The 21,589-nt window shown below is 44.2% G+C and overlaps 1 protein-coding gene and 1 long non-coding RNA gene across 2 annotated transcripts; one reads left to right on the forward strand and one right to left on the reverse strand.

The window, feature by feature from the left end:
- The first annotated feature begins 1,746 nt into the window (after positions 1-1,746).
- On the forward strand, positions 1,747-10,206 carry LOC148519637 (uncharacterized). Its single transcript, XR_015878916.1, has 2 exons — positions 1,747-2,085; positions 9,955-10,206. It is a non-coding gene; the product is annotated as an uncharacterized LOC148519637 (long non-coding RNA).
- Positions 10,207-16,507: 6,301 nt separating this feature from the next.
- Positions 16,508-18,328, reverse strand: LOC148519638 (zinc finger MYM-type protein 1-like). Its single transcript, XM_088476327.1, has one exon. It carries the CDS (start codon positions 18,326-18,328, stop codon positions 16,508-16,510), a length of 1,821 nt encoding a protein of 606 aa, XP_088332453.1.
- Positions 18,329-21,589: the final 3,261 nt, after the last annotated feature.

A 21,589-nucleotide genomic window follows, 5' to 3' on the forward strand; every position in this document is an offset into this window, starting at 1 on the left:
GTTTACCTAATACAGTTTATCAGTGAATAGTTGTAGTTTGATCAAGAGTGTGACAAATAGGTAAGAGGTACATTAAGACTCAATGCTGCAACCCATTTGATATTAAAGGAAACAGCAGCAGTAGAAAACAATTATCAGGCACAGGTTCCTCAGATGGAATATGGAATATATCCTTTTATTATAACTTTTGCAATTTTTACAGCTTTCCTTTTGCAATAGTTTTCTTTCATTCTTTTCCTCTTGATAGGTGATGCTCGCACACTGCTTAAACTTTCATTTAATGCCTACAAAGCTAATTCAGTCCTACATGTTGCTACTTCTCTGCCACTCTCCTCACCAATTGATGTGCTTGGTCCTTCCTCAGCAGTTAAAGAATCCCTTTTAATTTGTTTTCAACAGTTATCATAAATCATTTGATCACTTTTGACGTGGCTATATTTTAATCATCAATAGTAGCACCTTCTTTAATTGTTTTCTACTGCTGCTGTGTTCTTTAATATCAAATGGGTTGCAGCACTGAGTCCTAATGTAAATATCCATTTGTCACACTCTTGATCAAACTACCACTATTCACTGATACACTGTATTAGATAAACCAGAGGATCCCAAACGCGGTCCTCAAGGCACCCCAACAGCGCAGTTTTTAGAGATGTTCATGGTTCAGTACAGGTGGTTAAATAAAACTGACTGAGGTACTAATTAAGTCACCTGTGGTTAAGCATGGATATGCTTAAAAGCTGGACTGTTAGGGTGCCCTAAGTACTGAGTTTTGGGAACCTCTGAGAAAAACTGTCTTAGTCCCTTGTATCATACTTGCCTACTCTCCCGAAACGGGCAGAAGCCTACCGTAAATTGTGTGGCATTTCCGTCCTCCTGGAAAAGCAGGCAGGTCCTAATTTGTTTTTAACATTTATGGCATTGCATTCGCTATGTATATTAGTTTTTCTAATATTTACTTTTCATTTACTATTTATATTTTGACTAAATAATCACTAGACAAATATCGCTGTTTTTAAATTTTAAGGAATTAATCATATCATTACGGAGCTGCTCTATCACATACGTCCAGTGATTAGTTTTATTTTTTACTCACAGCATAATTTACAGATATGTCGGATGGTGTAATACCACCTTCAAACCACCAGATGTCACCTTTCCTAAACTACAGCGTTATGTGTCAAATAGCTAATGTAGTAAAATGACACTATGGCCGGTATCCAATTAGCCGCAAAAAAATTTCGGACACAGAAAACAGGGTTTTTCACCAATTTTTGGGTCTTTTTTGACGATTGTTTTTTCATGCTATCCAATTAAACCCCATTTTTTATGTCCAAAAACTTTCTGTTTTTCTTACGTAAACACATAGGATCCTCAAAAAGTCGCAGACCTATGTATTTTCACTGCTGAGATCAGGAGAAAAACAGCCTCTTATCACGGATTTGGTTTTCTCTGCCTGAGGCAGCCGAAACAAAATCCCTAAGTGCTAATTGGATAGCCTTGGCTGAGGTAATTAGCTGCGGCTAATTGGATACCGACTTATGTTTTAATATGCTGCTTATTTGTTTTCTTCTCCAATGTTGAGCGACAATTTACATGAATATAAAAGGTTGAGCTTAGAGGGAGGTCCCCACATTTTTTTTTATTGTTATTATTATTATTAATAATAATAATTTATATTTATTTATCTTGTACAGTATACAGCGGATAAATGTACTGCATGTGCGAACATTTCTGAGTGATGGAGAACATGCAGACACTCTCCATAAGGATAAATGGGAATCTGCGACAATATACAAAGCGATGTGCGACACTTTCTGAAGCAGTGTATAACAATTTCTGACTGATGGTTGAACTTCTTGAAATGAATGTGGACATGCCGATTGGCCAGTTCACCAGCAGCTTCCACGTTCTGACCAATCAACACAGACCCATTCCTATGGAGAGTGTCCCTGTGTGACCTCTTAGTTGCGGTGGGGTCTGAAAATGACAGATTGCATCGTCTGATGTTTTTTTTTGGCAAGAACCCATGAAATGGCTACAGGGACCGAAGAGGTTTTTCCCACTTGGAGCGAGAGCAATAAAGGGGTAAATAAGGGTTTCTAGGGAGTCTTTATTTAATAAAGTATTTTCTCTATGGTATGTATTTAATATTTTTTACAGGTGCCAGGGCACCCTTCATACCCAGACATGCTGGCACTTGTGGTTCAACAAGGGCCATACTGCTTTGGCAGGCATGCTGAGACAAGTAATTAACCTGTAAAAACAATATCATTTTTAAAAATGGCACTAGGGCTGGTTGGACTCAGGAGGGGGGACCACACATTTTTTTAATTTATGAGCCCCACTCTCCTTGGTGCCAACTGGCAGGGACTGGTGGAATGTTGGTGGGTGTACCTCCACACTGCGGATCTCCCTACTATGGTTCCACAATCCCTGTGCCGGTAAAAAAAAAGGGGGATTCCATGCATTTTCCCCCCTCGATTTTTCCCATAATAGCCTAGGCAAAAGCGCTAGAGTTGGTTAAGCTTAGGGGGGACCCTAATTTTTTAAAAAATGTTTATTATTTATTTTTCATGTATGCTGTACAGTGGATAAAAAAATTGAATGCACGTGCATAAATATCCTCAATGATATGCAACATTTGTAGGAAGTGGTGTGTGACAATTTCTGAGGAGGGAATCAACAGTTTGTGCAGAGCAAAGGATTTAGCAAGGAGGTTGGTGGGGGTACCCCTTTTGAAAGGTATTCTGTTTGTTGCAGCCTTTAGGCTGAAGTATCAGCTAAGAGCAAGATTGGAATAATCGGCTAGTTGTGGCCGTAATTGCCTTGATGGCTGGTGAGGTGTTGCAGCCTTGTGGGCTGATAAGCCTTGGTGAGAAGCAGCCTCTGGGCTATGAATAAGATGTGGCCTTTGACCATGTGGCAGCCTTGAGGGCTGATGAGGTGTTGCAGCCTTGAGGGCTGATAAGCCTTTGCAAGAGGCAGCCACTGGGCTGTGTACAAGATGCGGCCTTTGGCTATGTGGTAGCTTTGAGGGCTGGTAAGTCTATGACAAGAAGCAGCTTCTGGGCTGAGTACTGGATGCAGCCTTGGGCCTTGTGGCAGCCTTGAGGGCTGGTAAGTCTTTGGCAAGAAGTAGCCACTGGGCTGAGTACAGGATGTAATGTGGCCTTGGGCCATACAACAGCCTTGAGGGCTGGTAAGTCTTTGGCAAGAAGCAGCCTCTGGGCTGAGTACAGTATGTGCAGAAGTGCAACTTGTGCCACCGGGTTGTAACACTGCATTACACTTAATTTGTGTACACGGAGTGCAATGGTGCGGCTTGTGTCACCGGGTTGGCACAAGTAGCAGTACACTGGTTTGCATGCACTTCGGTGCAATGGTGCGGCTTGTGCTACCGGGTTCACAAAAGTAGCAGTACACTGGTTTGCATGCACTTGGTGCAATGGTGCGACTTGTGCCGGCCAGTTGACACAAGCAGTAACTCACTGGATTGCGTAAATGAGACACTGAGGTGCGGCTCATGCCGTCTGGATGACACAAACGGCAGGAAGCTGGTATGCAGACCATGCCGCCTAGATGACACAAGTGGCAGGAGACTGGTATGCGGACCGTGCCGCCTGGATGACACAAACGGCAGGAATCTAAACAAAGCAGACGTTTACACTGGATACTCGACTGGACACAGGAGACTCACAGCTGAACCAGAAACACGTAGAATGCTATCACCAGCACCTTCGCAGCACACCAGCAAGGTAGAAGGAGGATGCACCAATCCCATCCCTGCAGAGGTTATGACAGCCAGATGGGAGGATCTACAAGCTGAAAGCGTGGCATATTTGTCTCCCAGCAACCGGCCTGAGAGAATCTCCATATACCGATGTGACTGCGTCTTGTGACAGTACCCCCCATTGACGAAGGGTTAAGGAACCACTAGCTCCAGGTTTCTCCAGAAAGTCTTGAAAAAAAATCTTTTTTCCAAGGCAGGAGCATTCAATGATCTCGTAGGAACCCAGGACCGCTCTTCTAGTCCATACCTCTTCCAATGGACCAGGAACTGAAGAGCTCCTCGTGAGAGTCTAGAATCCAGAATTTATTCCACTACAAACCCCGCGTCCTTGGATAAGGACAGGTGGAGGTCTTGCTGGCCGTCTAGAGCCGTAACTGTGGGAAGAAGACACCGGCTTGAGTAAGGTGCAGTGAAAAGTGTTGTTGATTCTTAGGTTAGGAGGCAGCTTCAGATGGAAGGCCACAGTATTGATTCGAGAGATAATCCTAAACGGTCCAATGAACCTGGGATCCAACTTCTGCGACCGCTGGCAGATGTTGATATTTCTGGAGAACATCTACACCAAATCTCCCACTTTAAAACTGCATGGTCACCTGTGCTTATCTGCCCAAGTTTTGGCATAACAGGATGCTTTATTAAGACTTTGGCGAACTTTTCTCCAAACTGACTGGAGCCTTGCAACAGATGTGGAGGATGGAATACCAGTTGAAAGTGCCTCAAAGGAGTTTGCTCTAGGGTGCAGCCCAGAGTTGCAGAAGAAAGGTGACACAGATGACAAGGAGTGACAAGAATTATCGAACGCGAACTCCGCAATCGGAAGAAGAGACACCTAGTCGATCTGGTACTTGGAGACAAAGAATCGGAGATACTGCTCCAGAGATTGGTTTACCCATTCTGTCTGCCTGTTTGACTGTGGATGGTACCCCAGAGGACAGACTGATGTTGATACCCAAGGTCGAGCAGAAACCCTTCCAAAACCATGCCACAAACTGCGTCCCTTGGTCAGAAACTATATCAATCGGCAAGCCGTGGAGTCTGAAAATGTGAAGCACAAATAAGAAAGACAATTCTTTAGCAGAAGGCAGCATGGTGAGTGGAACAAAGTGCACCATCTTGCTAAAATGGTCAACATTCATCCAGAGAACAGAGCAACAGGAAGAAGACGGCAGGTCTATGATGAAGTCCATGGCAATATGGGTCCATGGCTTGGATGGAGTAGGAAGGGGGAGCTGGAGACCGGGATGAGCTGTGCGAGGAGACTTGTTTTGAGCACAGATGTCACAAACTAATACAAATTCCTGAACATCTTGACCCATAGACTGCCACCAGACAGAATGAGACAGTAACTCGGTTGTTTTAGCAATGCCCGGATGCCCAGATGGTTTGGAAGGATGAAAGTCCAACAGAACCGCCTTTTGGAATCTTTCTGGAACAAACATGACCCCTTGTGGCATCCCTGCTGGAGCTTTTAACTGGCAGGCACAAATGAGACCGGCAAGATCTCTGGTCACAGCAAAATGGATGTTGGAATCAGGAACGATGGTTTCTTCCCGAACAGTGAGTGGTTGGACAGGTTGAAAATGGTGAGACAGCATGTCCGCCTTTAAATTCTTGGAGCCAAGCCGGAACGAGATAACATAATTAAAGCGGGTGAAAAATAATGCCCACTGAGCCTGTCTGGCATGAACCTCTTGGTGGTCTCGATATATGAAAGATTTTTGTGATCAGTGAGCACCGTGATGACATGATTCGCTCCTTCCAGTCAATGCCTCGAATCTTCAAATGCCCACTTGATGGGCAAAAGCTCACGGTTCCTCTCGGCTGAGGCGAACTTCCGAGAGTAATAAGCGCAGGGATGTAGTTTGCCATTCTCAAGATCCCTCTGTGACAGAACAGCCCCCGAGGCGATCTCAGAGGCGTCTACTTCGACAACAAATGGAAGGTCTGGATTGGGATGCCAGAGGACCGGAGGTAAAGGCAGCTTTTAAGGAGTTGAAGGCTTTGAGAGCTTTGGCTGACCAGTTCACCACATCAGCTCCTTTCCTGGTAAGCTCCACAATAGGCGCGACTATGGATGAAAAAGTTAATAAACCTGTAATAATTGGCGAAGCCAAGGAAGTGTTAACTGCTTTTAGCTTGGTTGGCTGAACCCAATCCAAGATGGCCTTGACTTTGCTTGGGTCCATCGAAAATCCTTGAGAGGAGATAATGTATCCCAGGAATGATACCTCTTGGATTTCAAAGTCACATTTCTCTAGTTTCGCATACAAGTTGTTTTCCAGGAGTTTAAGTAGCACCCGTCTTACGTGTTCCTCCGGGGAGCTGGAATAAATCAGAATATCGTCAAAGTAGACCACTGCAAATACCCCAAGATATTCCCTCAACACATCGTTGATGAAGTACTGGAAGACGGCTGGGGCATTAGACAGGCTGAACCAGATATTCGTAGTGGACGGAATGGGTGTTAAAGGCCGTCTTCCACTCCTCACCTTCTTTTATGCGAATCAGGTTATACGCTCCTCTGAGGTTTATCTTGGTGAAGATGGAGCCCCCCTGGAGCTGTTCATCATGGGCAATGGATAGGAACTCTTCACCCTAATGTTATTCAACCCTCGAAAATCAATGCATGGTCGGAGAGAGCTGTCATTTTTCTGCACAAAAAAGAAGCTCGCTCCACCCGGTGATTTTAAAGGCCGAATGAAGCCTTTCTCCAAGGCATCCTGGATATATTCCTCCATTGCTTTGCTCTCAGGAAGGGACAGAGCATAAAGTCTGCCTTGAGGAAGCATTGCTCCAAGCCTTTGCTTCACCAAAACTCGGGGGAGTTTTCCCTTTAACAACTCGCAAATTTACTAAGAAGTGAGTTTAGGTGAAAGTGAGGTTTTCGATGGTGAAGCAGACCGAGTTTTTTCCTCCAAATTGAGAGTTTAGAGGAGATTACTCACCCAAGATTGCAGTGTTTTTTCTCTTCCAAACTCACCCGAGCAAGCAGCCTGCACATATCAGTGAGATATGTGTAAGCTGCTTCTGCGTTAAGACCTGTAAAAAATGGGTTAAATAATATTTAAGAAAATGCCCCCCTAAAGCTTAACCAGCCCCGGACTTGCCACCCTGTCCTGGTACCTACAATTACGGGAAACAAAATGAGTAGGGTTCCACCGTAATTAAGGTGCCAGCACCAGGCAGCAGGGCCAGTCCTGGTTTTAATGATAGGGGGTGGGAAATTTGCATAGGGGTAACCCTATAAGTAAAACCAGCACTGGACCCTTTCTAGCAGGGAGGGCTGATGCCACAGCCAGGGGAGCCCTTTCACCAGGCCCCCCAGCCACAGCATCAGCCCTGACCGCTAGTCAGCCCTTCAATAAAGGGGTCCCCCTCTCCAGGGCATCCCTGGCCTAGGCTGATAGCCCGAGGCTATCCCCGGCACCCTAGGGTGGTGGGTGCAGGGTTGATAGTGTTAGTGTGTAGTGTAAAATCAATAGTTAAATATTGTCTTTAGTTGTGGAACTACACATACCAGCAAGCCTCCCCCGCATGCTGGTATTTGGAGAACCACAAATACCAGCATGTGGGACATTATGGGCCCGCTGGCACTTGTAGTTCCACAACCAAAGCAATATGTAAATAAACACAACATACACCGTGAAAGTATAATTTTATTATAACATACATGCACACTCACTATCACACATATTCACCTAGTATCCAAGTAATCCATAGGGGTACCTATACTATGCATAGTTCACGTCCTCTTCTCCAAGTAGGCATCCAAAGGGTTAAAAAAAAAACACGAGTGTACCCGAATCCAAGCGGACTGAATAGAAGTATGTGTGTACACATGCCTTTACTCCGCGCAAATGACTGGGGCACTTGTGTGCCCTATCATTGAAGGAGCCACCAGCCAATCAGCGGATTTCTGGATACGCCAGGTATAGCCATTATCAGGTTTACTAGATGACTTGGTCTGGGAACCAGCAGGATTTCCAGATATGCCAGGTATTGCTGCCAGCAGGATTATTGAATGACTTGGTCTGGGAACCAGCAGGATTTCCGGATGCACCAGGGGTTGCTGCCAGCAGGAGCCTGGGATACATGGCATGTCATGGGGCCTATGACAGAAGAGTGCCAACAGCAGTGAGAAGCAGATTCCAATAGGTTTCTGGGCAAAACAATTTGCACCTGCCCAGACCAGGTACTCACCATTGGAGAAGACCCTCTTGGCAGCATACACTGCCCTACAGCATGTGGAGAGCACAACAAAGCAACAAGCAGTTACTGTTCGAACTGATTTGCCAGTGGCACGGTGGGTGCAACAAGAAGGACTTGTTGGGTTTGGTTCTGAGCCCACACAGCAGTGGCTCAGAACCAAACCCTACAGAAGTGGAAGTGGTACCTATCTGAAAAGGGAGGAGTATCCAGTCAAGATCCTTCACAAGTGGCCACTCAAATTGCGGGCCTAGTAAATTTCGAAAGCACAGAAACTGAATTACCACCCCTGCACATTGGAGGAGGTCCTGTGCAAATTGCTGAACCGTATGATCAACTGTCACAATAGCAGCAGAATAAGCTTGGTTTACAGATGGATCAGCTATTTTGACATCAAAAGGGTGTTGTTGGGCTGCAGCAGCATATCAGCCTATCACACAAGAACTGTTACATGATAATGGTGAGGGTGGATCAAGTCAGTATGCAGAATTGGGAGCCCTTCTGATGGTACTGGAAGAAATCAAAGGTCCTCTCATAATCTATACAGACAGCTGGGCTGTGTTCCAAGGTCTAACCACTTGGATGCCAGCCTGAAAGGAGAATAACTGGAAAGTTCATGACAAAGTGATCTTGGGAGGCACCGCTCAGTGGAATGAAATCTGGAATCAGTGCAACTGAAGGCCTGTGTCGGTGTGCCATGTCAATGCTCACACTGGACTAGAAGGCAATAATGTTGCAGAGGCTCTGGTTCAAGTGAAAACTGTGGCTCTCACTCCAGAAGAACATACAGACTTGTACAACTTGGGAGAGTGGGCACATGCCCAAAGTGGAAACAGAGGAGCAGGGGGAACCTATGCTTGGGCACAAAGAAAAGACATTCCAATGACACAGCAGATGGCAAGAGAGATTGTGGAAAAATGTGAAACCTGCCAGTTGCTTAACTTCCGCAAGAAACTCACTGGAGATATAGGATCCATCTTTCGGGGAGAGAGTGCAGGACAGGTGTGACAGATTGATTTCATTGGCCCTTTGCCCACTGGACGTGGAGGGGTACAATACTGCTGCACTGCAGTGGATACCTATTCTGGGGTACTTGTCGCATGCCCCCCGGCTCATGCAGATCAGCAACCTACAATCAAAAGAGATTTGACTCTGCATTATGGAGCACCCTTGGAAATACATTCAGATAATGGCACTCATTTCACTGGCAAACAAGTCAAGCAATGGGCACCTGAGCGAGGGGTGTACTGAGTTTACTATATTCCCTCTTATCCGCAGGCTGCTGGCTTGATTGAGAGGATGAATGGGCTCCTGAAGAAGCAGTTCAGGAAGAGAATGCCCACGCACACATTAAGGGGTTGGGACAAAGTTTTGGGAGAGTCTGTGAGTTGTCTGAATGATAGATCAGTAGGAGGTGACTTGACCACATTTCAGAGGTTTTAACACCTCCCAACCCAAGGCCTCCTCATATGGTCACAATCAGAACCAAGAGACATTTGCATGTCAACTGTGAACATGCAGTCACCATGTATTCTCTATTTTCAGAGTTTTATGGGAAGGATATTCCCACAGGAGAATATAGAGATGAACCAGTGGTGGTTTTGGCATTTGGCACAGGTATTTTAGAGTTATAGGAAGGTAAACTTATTTATTTCACTCCTATATGGCCCATAATGACAACTTGTTCTTGGGAACCTACAGCAACCAGACATGAGGCAGGGGAATATGTGGTGGTTCTGTTTGTATATACCAAATTACAACTAGAGCAGGGATTATGCCAAAGACAGTACATATAACACAAGAAAATTGAATACTCCATACCTGGTGGGAAGGTATGGGTTCTCCCTGCTGGACAGCAAACAGATAAGAAAAAGGGAGAGAGTGGTGCAAGGTTTAGGACAGACATATTTTGTGTTACTGGAAGGTGATACTAATCCTGTCTTTTTTCCTTCCCACAGATTGTACCCCAGGACAACATAAATGGCAGTCTCTGTTCCATTGGGACCTCGATCAGACAGAAGCTTCTGGACACTGATAGCGGTCTTATACAGTGCAATAGCGGGAATTGTGTTCCTGATCTGGTGTCTGCAGCCTTTTGAGTTCCATGAGAAAAAGAGAAGTTATAATAAACCATGGACAAACTCATTTGTACAACTGCATTACAGGGCAGCAGAACAGTTACAGATTAAAGATTGATGGATTCGCACACATGCTCCCTATCTGCTGGATCCATTAATTGGGTGGGAGTACCACTTTACAGAACTGAGTTTCTGAGTCTGAAGCGTTCAGCTGGCTCAGGGTTTAGCACCACATTTTCTGAACAATCTGTTCCTTTAATAGTGACAACTTTAAGTAATGCACCTGAATTTTGTATTGAATCACCACCTGTATTTAGAAATTTGACATTACATGTTGAAAACCACACATTAACACTCACCCCTTCAGCCCTGAGGGTGGGACAATTAGATTGTTCCTACACAGCAGTAAATTTCACATATAAAAGGGGATTGTTTATGTTTAAGTGCAAGATGGGTAGGAAGATATTTCAAATACAGGATGTAGGAGCTAAATCGGTTAATACTGCCAGGGAATGGTGGGCTCTGTTAAACATTACACATAATTGTAGTGATACCCTAGACATAATGCAATTAACACCTGATCCTGATAAGAGCTGAGATCTTTTAGCCAATGTATACACTGTGGTGGCTAATATTCCATATATTCTTCCAGATGTGTATTACCTTTGTGGGAGAAAGGCCTACAAATGGTTGCCCTATGGGGGATTGGGTAATTGTACATTTGGCAGTGCCAGATTAAGATCATCATGGGCATGGAGCTGAAATTTATGAAGGGCCTATTGTGTGCTTCCGCAGGGGGTGTGACTAGTGATATGAGAATGTGACCAGTACTGTGGAGGTGTGGTCTGTGCTGTGGGGTGTGGCTAGCACCATGGAAGTGTATAGCTACTCGTCTACCTTCATCCACCTCAATCTCCCTCCCCTCTTTGCTAATATGAAGCATAGATCACCTGTTATATTACTGACCACTGAATAAAAAATAAATAGTAAAAATACAAACTATGGTTATTAATAAAATGCAAGAATTTTTATTAACAGAAATATACCTGATAATGATAAATTGGCCTTAGACATTGGAGCGCCATATAGACTACTGACAGAGATCCATTGGGTCCATTCCCCACAAAAAAATGAACTGCTTGTCAACACTCAGGGCCTGATTCAGACCCAGACGCTAAGCCGCAAACGCTCGCTATGGGCAATTATCAAAATACGCATGCGCGAACCAGTCACTGCGTCCGGGAATCGTGCGCTTGTAGTAGACAGACTGGATGCTATTGTGAGTGACAGCGCCATTTGCGGGTGGTAACGGGAAGATGTTTGTGAACGGGGGAGTGGTGGTGCGAACGCAGGCGTGTCTGGGCGTCAAAACAGAGTTTAATGGGCTTTCATAATTAGCATGGGGCGTCATTGTACACGTCACTTGGTTGTAATTCGGCCTGCCATGATCGCAGTGCTTGCGGCGGGGTAGGGTCTACCTCAAGCGCTGCGTGCAGCTCTGATGGCTCACGATGTTACTGATTAATCATACGCTTCCTGGAGATTAATGTGTGCTAAGAAAGAAAAGTGGGCGTCATTACACCAGCGTGCGCTCACTCTGCCGTATCTGGCCAGGAACGCTCATCACTTTCCCTAGACAGTTCAAATACCATGCATCTCAATCACAAAAGCATCTTTGTGCGTACACAGTGTGACGCATGCGTCATACCAATTTACAGTGATTTTCATGCATGCGCAGTAGCAAAACCGCTCAAATACGTCAATATCGGCATTGTGTGCAGCCTTGAATCAGGACCATGGTGCATTATACTCACATGTATTACGCACAAATATCAGCCAATTTTAAATATACTGTGGATAAGAAATGGCTCACTTATCAGTGACCGTTACCATTAATGCCAGATAACCACCTTAACAAAAATAGGAAATTGTCTTTCGATGGGTACTATAGAGTACCCAGAGGAAACAAAGACAAGTACAGTATTGGGAGAATATACAAACTCCACAGGGTAGGGGTCATGGTGGGAGTCAAACCCTGGACCTCAATGCTGGGAGGCAGTAGTACTGACTGCTACACCATCTGTGCTGCCCCAGTGATATATATAATTGCCAGTATACACAGCATTGCACCCACAGATGTAATATTCAGAATATTACACCTATGCCACCAGTATACACAGCAGTGCCCCCACAGATGTAATATACATAATACATAATATTACCCCATACCAACAGTATATACAGCATTGCCCCCACAGATGTAATATACATAATATTACCCCCATACCACCAGTATACACAGCATTGCCCCCCACAGATGTAATATACATACTATTACCCCCATGCCACCAGTATACACAGCATTGCCCCCAGAGATGTAATATACATAATACATAATATTATCCCCATAGCAACAGTATATACAGCATTGCCCCCACAGATGTAATATACATAATATTACCCCCATTTCACCAGTATACACAGCATTGCCCCCCACAGATGTAATATACATAATACATAATATTACCCCATACCAGCAGTATATACAGCGTTGCCCCCACACATGTAATGTACATAATATTACCCCCATACCAACAGTATATACAGCATTGCCCCCACAGATGTAATGTACATACTATTACCCCCATACCAACAGTATATACAGCATTGCCCCCACAGATGTAATGTACATAATATTACTCCCATACCAACAGTATATACAGCATCGCCCTCACAGATTTAATATACAATATTACCCCCATAACACTAATATTGGTGTAATATTATTGTATATATTATCTGTAGAGGGAAATGCTGTGTATACTGCTGTTATGGGGCAAACATTGTGTATATTATATCTGTGTTGGCAATGCTGTATGTACACAATATTAGCACAGCAGTATATACAGCATTGCCCCTACAAATATAATATGTATATATTGCCCCAGCAGTAAACACAGCATACTCTCACTCTCCAAAATCGTACTGTCTGTGCCTCAGCCAGCCTGCATGCCCCAGTTATGATCAGCAGCTTGCCTCACCTCATGCCGAGTCTTCACACAGCTGCCAGTGAGACTGCTTTCTGTGCTGCTTCAGGTAGCGGGGCAGCACCGTGGAGGCACTGTATCATTATGAGTCTGCTGCACTCGCCCACGCAGGAAGGACTAGAGAAGCCCTTCCCTGCATTGCTATTCCGTGTAACCGCCGCTATGTGTGCCGCGCATGACCTACCAGTGACGCGACTGGGGGGAGGGGGGGTTTCGGCTCGCAGCTGGAGGGTGGGGCCTTGGACGGCCACTGGCAGGCTGCTGTAGCAGGAAATGCCAATCCTGTCTACAGCAGCAAATTAGTCACAGACGCTGTGGGCCTGTTTTGATTGGGGGCCTGGAGCTGTAGCTCCATCTGCCCCATTGGTAATCCGGCCCTGACATTGGGATGTTTGATACCCACCACATTCTTTACAGATGGGAATCAAGTTAATACCAAACAGATTCCGCATCATTTGTTAACCAAGAGAGCAGTGCGGCCTTTATTTGATGTGTCTTGGGTGAACAGATGTTGCATTAAGAAAGCATTTTAATTTATAATTGATTTGGCAACCCTATTGGATAACATCACTCAAATATATGATGAAACATTTCACTTAATGCTCAAAGAGATGCAAATGTTAAAGTAGGAATTACAGGTTCATTGCTTTGGTTCTCGATTACCTCACTGCAAAAGAAGGAGGTATGTGTATGGTAGTGGGCACTGCCTGCTGCAATTATATAAAGCAGACTTATGCTATTGATGAGGCTATAGAAGATCATTTAACTCAGGTTCAAATTGTAAAAGATAATTTTGCTAAATACCATCATGAGGACAGTTGGTTACGGTGGTTCAACCCTGCAAATTGGTTTTCAGGAATAGGGGGTTAGTTTACTGGTTTACTGCACATGCTCATTTATGGAATCATGGGGAGGCATTTTTCCATGTAGTAACTCTATTGGACAATCCCATTCACTGTGGGGAGGTAGAATATCAGCCCCCTATTTGAGGAAAATATCCAGATAAGAATGATATTGGGATGGTAGTTTTTCAGCCAGGGTGGTATCAGAGACCTGGATGGGGACCACTTTCTCCAGACATGCTTTAACAGTTCTTACCCCAAGACGGGATATCCATGGTAGACCACTCGATCTGAAGGTTGTGCTTCTGTAGCCAAGGAAGTCTGCCTTAGGAATGACAAGAAATTAAATTTCTTCAAAATGCAATGCTCCTACCTGGAGTTTAACAGTTGATGTGCCATGAGGAATCAGACTGCTATCCACAGCCGACCATGATATTGGATGGGAATCACGTATTGACCCATAGATTTACTACCCTGGGTTAACTGTAATATGTCTCTGGATGCTGAGGTAGATCTTCCAGGCTCATCAAATATCTTGCGGAAGGTGGTAATGAAGTCAGTAGTACTGTAGACATATAATAAAAACTATCTTTTTACTGTAACCGGAATGCTGGATTGGTAGATCTTGGCAACATATTCACCAGGCTGAAACTGGGTTGTCGCTGTAGTCCAGGATCCAGGAGCACTAAGATGGTAGCAGGATGGGATGCAGACAAAACACTGGAATGGGTAGTAGAAGATGATGATACCAGGAATGGCATCAAATGGTGCAGGAACCAGGAACACTCACCATGTAGTGAGAATGGTATACACAGGCGAGTTGTAGGTTCGGATAACAGGATCAGGTAGGTATTCACTGTGCAACTAGTGGGATAGCTGCCTCAGGCATAGCCAGAACTTGATTCAGACCGGACAGTGAAATGGATAGTGGATGATGATACCAGGGACGGCATCAATGGTGCAGAAACCAGGTATGCTCACCATGCAATGAGATTGGTCTACACAGATGAGTGGCAGGTTTGGATATCATGAACAGGCTGAGATTCTCCGTGCAGCCAGTGGAATAGCTGCACCAGGTGTAGATCACTTGCAGGAGTCCGTGTAGCAGACGGAAGCAAAACTGCACAAACAGGATACAAGTAAGCAAAGGGAGCTCAGTATAACTCACTCAGTTGGAACTGAGATTAGACATTGTACTGGCAATTAGAGTCAGCAGCTGGGATATATACCCCTGGGTCCCTGGGATAGGCTGAGCAGAGACAGGTGGTTTGGTGAGGCTCAGGCTATCACTTGATTGGCTTTTGCAGACAGGTGATCGGGACTTGTTACTGCAGTACTCTGTAGCAGGCTTAGATCTTGCTTGAGGCCTAGCAGGCCGAGACACTGAAGCCTGTGCATCTGGGATGTTATAGAGAATGCTGGCAGAACCGATAAGTGTCCCTGCTGCAGGGAAACAGACCCGGGTTGTGACAGACAGTAATGGGCTGAAAGGCATCACTGGAAACCCGCACCTCAGTCAGAAAATCTGCAACACTTCTTTCTCACCAGCCTCCTCTCTTTCTTGCTCCCAGGTACGTTACCCCTCTCCAACTGCTGATGCCTAACTGTCACTTCTGTTTTTCATCAGCAGAGTAGGTGGCATTTTCTTCCAGCATCTTCACTGGCACGAGGGTTGTGATTCCCGTTTCATAGTCCTAGTCATAAACATATGTACTTATATATACTACTTATACAGCTATTACATTACTCCTAAATAATAACAGTGCTTAATCTATAACTGTGTTAACCTTAACTGGGTTACACTGTATTGTACAACTAATATGATAGGATGCAGCATTGAATGTTCTGCAAGACCTTCAGGTTGCTCAGATTTCCCCTTGCACTCTATAGTTGACCCTGGCCTTGGCACCCCTAGAAACTGCAGGCAACATGCCCCCATTTTTTTAAATAAAGGCCAGCCCCGCCCACTCCCCGCACCCAAGTGGCTGCAACCTGTACTGACAGGCTGTGGCTTAAGGGAACTGCGAGTGATCTCACTGAGGGATACCTGCACATGTGCAGGACTCACAATCGGTGTTGTATGCAAACCATTGGATTTGTGTACAGCACTAAATCAGGCCCTATGTGCATACACTCAGAGCCGTAGCTAGACATTTTGGTGCCCTGTGCGAGAAAGTTCATTGGTGCCCCCCCCTCCCAACCCCCTCCCCCCCACCAACTGCCTATATAACAAAATCACTTGCAAAATCACGCACAATCACAAGTAAAGGGGATAAGCCACATGGCACATTTATTAAAACAAAGTAACTTTTGGCTTAATAACTGGTTGACAGTGGGTACTATCTGTAAACATTTTTTCCACAATGGAAAGGGTGAAAATGTGACTATTTAAATATTTATTAATATTTTAAATAGCAACAGCATATTAATAATAATAACAAGAATGCAATAGCAAAACCTATGCAAAAATTTGCTGTAACAACAATAGCACACATGCTAAACAATTGAATTCTCTGTTTGCACTTTTAGTTAGCAAATAATACTTTATAGAGGTGCCCTCCGAGCCTTTATACTTGCAAACTCATCTATCACAGCTTCAAAGTTAATGGAATTTGTAATTAAGTGTTCAATGGAAAGAATGGCCAAATTTGAAAGCCGTTGTTGTCCAATTGAAGACCTTAAGTAGTTCTTCACTAATTTTAGTTTGCTGAAGCTCCATTCACAAGATGGTACAGTCACAGGAATACTCAGGAAGATTCTCAGAGCTATTTCGATATTAGGGTAGGCCAAACTTAGTTTCCAGACATGTATAAGGTTCAAAATTTCCTCTGCTGTTGCTTTGCTACAGTCTGGGAGGATGGAAACTACTTGAAATTTGAAACTCTCTATCTCTGCCACAATGCCTGATGCATTGAGATCACTAAAGTACTTTATTGCCAAGTCAGCAGCACATTTCTTCATGTCACCTAGTGGCATGTTTGAGAGGGCAGGCCCAGTAAGGAACTCAAAATCAGAAGAGATTTCTGTCAGAGTTTCATTACGCCACTTGAGTTGCGCCATCAAAGTATCAATTACTTCAAAGAATAGTCTTTGGAAAACCTGAGCAGTGGTCATATTGAAACCGTCATCTGGAGCTTCGTCATCGTCAAGTGTGCTTCTCTTGCTTTGCCTCTTCATAGGAAATTCTTGAGGAAGATCCATTGACTGAGCAATAATGCCTGCATCTTTAAGTATTGCATCAACCCCTGCTTCATACATATGCTGTAGTTGTTTCAGGAGTCCACCTATCAATATTGCAGCTTGGTGAATTGATAATCCCTTCTTTTGCAATGCTTGGTTGACAAAGTCGATATTATTTAAAATTTTACACCACATAATAAGAAAGGAAATAAATCTAAAATCAATACGCTGTATCTGGCTCTCAGCAGTGAATTTTGTTTCTAGACATATAGTATCGCATACTTGGTGCAGTGCCTCAAGAACCCCTGGCAATTGGGTACTTAATGATTTTACAGCACGTGCTATTGATAACCATCTGGTGTTACTATGACCTTTGAGGGTGATGTTGAGAATATTGGTCATTGTGTCCCATCTAGTTGTTGAACCCACAAAAAAAGTAAACATTTTTTGAACAGTTGCAAAGAATGTCACCATTTCCACAGAAGAACAGGCTGCATGAACTCCTACTAGATTGAGCGAATGTGCAGCACAAGGAACAAATCTAGCCAGATTATTCACTTGCTTCAGTCTTGCTTGCACACCATTATATTTTCCTGCCATATTTGCTCCATAACCTTGTCCACAAATATTATTTGGATCTAAACCATCCTTGCGAAGCTTCTGTTCTATTTCAGCAGCAAGACCACTGCCTGTTTTCTCTGTTGTTTCAATGAAGTCTATAAAGCTCTCTTCCACACTGCATCGTTCTTCTGAAATCCTAACATACCTCATAACTTCACACAGCTGTTCCTTGTGTGCAGTGTCTGGAGTGCAGTCAAAGATAATAGAATAATATTTTGCCTCTTTTATTCTATTAATTATTTCTTGTCTCACTGTGTTTCCAAGAAGGTGAATGCATTCATTTTGGATTTGTGGTGAAAAATAGTTAACACTGCCTCTCTTATGTTTTTTAATATGAGCTGCTAAATCAGAATTGTATTGACTAATAGCATAGAGGAAGCTAAGGAATAATCCCGAGTTGGGTTGGCCAAAAGTTTCACATGAACCACGGAGAGCTAAATTGTTTGTGGCACAGAAAATAATGGCATGGAGAATTATTTTTAAAACTGCTCGCCGCTTCTGTTTTTCTGAAGCGATGACAGTTTGAAGTTCATGGTCAACTCCATGACCAATCTTTAAATGCATTTCTAAAGCTCTCCAATTGAAATAATTCTGGATCAGGAGAGTTTTCGTGTTCTCCTATTCTGGGAGTCAAATGCCTCCAATCAGAAAAGCCTTTCTGAGGATTTGCAATATTTGGAGTTAATGGGAATCTATTTCCAAAAAGCATACAGGGAAAACAAAAGACTGCTCTCTGCATCTCAGAATGCATTAGCCATGATCGCTCTACTATTTCACCATTAGATTGAGTTATGAAGAACTAATCACAACTAAATGGCCTTCTGTCACTAGTGGTTGAGTGGGTGAAATTTAAATCTTTCTGTTGCTCTGGACCATGTTTTACTAAATAGCACCTGATTTTATCTGTTATGTGAGGCCATGAATGTGGATCTTTAAAATTAAGTCCAGACAGTTCAGGCTCTTTACTAATAGTTGTTGCATCAGTGTCAATTTGTAAACTTTGATCCTCGTCACCAGTTACACTGGTTGTATCATGCTCTTCCTGAACCTCTTCTTCTATATTAGAAATCTCTGCCAGTGGTAACTCCTCTGCAGAGGTTCCTGCACCATCATCACTACCTGGCTTTGAGAGCCATTTCTGAAAATTTTGAGAAAGCTTGCATGCTTCCTCTTCTCTCCCTCGCCTCTGCTTTCTAAATTCAGCACCTGATGGTTTCTTTGCAGGACCTGATGGTTTTTTGGGGGCATGGTTGTTAACTATAAGAAACAAAATTCTTACTTTAATGTTGTGATTAAATAAATTGATCTCTTTCTTACGACAGTATTTATAGTATTCTTAAAGGTTATGTGTAGGGCGACACAAAGGGTTCAAAGCACCTTATAAGAAGCATCATGTGCTTCTCCTTCACCTTACTCATACTATCTATTCCTAACTCCCCATAAGGATACACTTATGCTTACGCCCTGCTGCTAATTTGAGTATTATGATTGCACATGCAGCAATGTTTATAACCTCTGTCCTTGTCCTGCATTGTTTTGAGTCACTCTTCTCTTGTTTTGCTAATAAGGTGCTGTGGAACCCTTGTGGTGCCATAAAAAGAAAGGTTCATTATTACAGCAATGTCCAACTCGTCAGGACGAAAGAATCAAGAAAGATTCTGAAACGTTGACTTATGACTGGTCTAACAAAGTTTTGTGAAAGTCGTCTGAGTGCCACCTCATTCGACTACATTACACTGGTGTGCCCATCGAGGTTGGACACATGAGAGGAGGGCAATGGATGCGGCTGTTTGCTTACAGCAAGGGAGTGCCGGCCATTGCACAAATTTGTATATATATATATATATATATATATATATATTAGGGGTGTGCACCGGCCACTTTTCGTGTTTTGGTTTTGGATCTGGATCTTTCTTCGTGTTTTGGATCTGGATTGGTTTTGCCAAAACCACCCTTCCGTGTTTTGGGTTCTGGGTTTTGTGTTTTGGATCTGTATTTTTTTTTAAAAAAGCATAAAAACAGCTAAAATCACAGAATGTGTTGGTTTTTCTGCTCCTATGCTATTATTAACCTCAATAACCTTAATTTCCACTAATTTCCAGTTTATTCTGAGCACCTCACACCTCACAATAGTGTTTTTATGTCCAAAAGGTTGCACCAAGGTAGCTGGATGACTATGCTAAGCGACACGAGTGGGCGGCACAAACACGTGACCCATCTAGGAGTGATACTGCAGTGGCAGACAGGATGGCAGTTTGAAAAACTAGGCCCCAAACAGTACATAATGCAAAGAAAAAAAAGAGATGCAAGATGGAATTGTCCTTGGGCCCTCCCACCCACCCTTATGTTGTATAAACAGGACATGCACACTTTAACAAAGCAATCATTTCAGCGCCAGGGTCTGCCACACGACTGTGGCTGAAATGATTGGTTCGTTTGGGCCCCCACAAAACAAGCTGGCAATTAATGTGTCCCTGCACAAACTGGCTCTACGGAGGCAAGATGTCGTCCTCATCCTCCTCATCCACCGATTCCTCACCCTCTTCAGTGTTGTGTACATCCTCATCCTCACAGAGTATTAACTCGTCCCCACTGGAATCCACCACCACAGGTCCCTCTGTACGTTCTGGAGGCTGGTCTCCCTGGAAGAGTTGATAATTCATTTTTATGAACATCATCTTCATCAACCTCCTACACCTTTCGCTGACAAGGTTCCCGGCTGCACTAAACACTCTTTCGGAGCACACACTGGAGGAGAGGCAACTCAGGTAAAATAGAGCCAGTTTGTACAGGGGCCTCCAAATTGCCTCTTTTTCCTGCCAGTACAGGTATGGACTGTCTGACATGCCTACTTGGATGCTGTCACCGATATAATACTCCACCATTCTGTCAATGGTGACAGTATCATATGTAGTGACAGCAGACATGTCAGAAATTGTTGCCAGGTCCTTCAGTCCGGACCAGATGTCCAAACTTGGTCCTGCCTGCCCTGCATCACCGCCAGCGGGTTGCTTAGGATACCTAAGGTTTTTCTGGCAGCCCCAGTTGCGGGAGAATATGAAGAAGGAGCTGTTGACGTGTCATGTTCCGCTTCAGCTGACAGTGTGTTCACCAGCAGGTCTTTGCACCTCTGCAGGCTTGTGTCAGCCGGAAAGACACCACATAGGCTTTAAACCTAGGATCGAGCACGGTGGCCAAAATGTAGTGGTCTGATTTCAACAGATTGACCACCCTGGAATCCTGGCAAAGCGAATGAAGGGCTTCATCCACAAGTCCCACATGCCGAGCAGAATCGCTCCGTCTTAGCTCCTCCTTCACTTTCTCCAGCTGCTTCTGCAAAAGCCTGATGAGGGGAATGACCTGACTCAAGCTGGCAGTGTCTGAACTGACTTCACGTGTGGCAAGTTCGAAGGGCTGGAGAACCTTGCACAACACGGAAATCATTCTCCACTGCACTTGAGTCAGGTGCATACCCCCTCCTTTGCCTATGTCATAGGTGGATGTATAGGCTTGAATGGCCTTTTGCTACTCCTCCATCCTCTGAAGCATATAGAGGGTTGAGTTCCACTGCGTCACAACCTCTTGCTTCAGGTGATGGCAGGGCAGGTTCAAAAGTGTTTGCTGGCGCTCCAGTCTTCGGCACACAGTTGCTGAATGGCGAAAGTGGCCAGAAATTTTTCGGGCCACCCAAAGCGTCTCCTGCACGCTCCTGTCGCTTTTCAGAAAATTCTGCACCACCAAGTTTATTGTGTGAGCAAAACATGGGACATGCTGGAATTTGTCCAGATGTAATGCCCGCACAATATTGGTGCCGCTGTCAGATAT

This window comes from Taudactylus pleione, unplaced genomic scaffold (genome assembly GCF_031769625.1).
Source record: "Taudactylus pleione unplaced genomic scaffold, aTauple2 ptg000186l, whole genome shotgun sequence".
NCBI lineage: Eukaryota > Metazoa > Chordata > Amphibia > Anura > Myobatrachidae > Taudactylus > Taudactylus pleione.

Excerpts from the sequence above, each read along its gene's own strand:
- LOC148519638 (XM_088476327.1), bottom strand. The coding sequence starts at position 18,328 with ATGCATTTAAAGATTGGTCATGGAGTTGACCATGAACTTCAAACTGTC.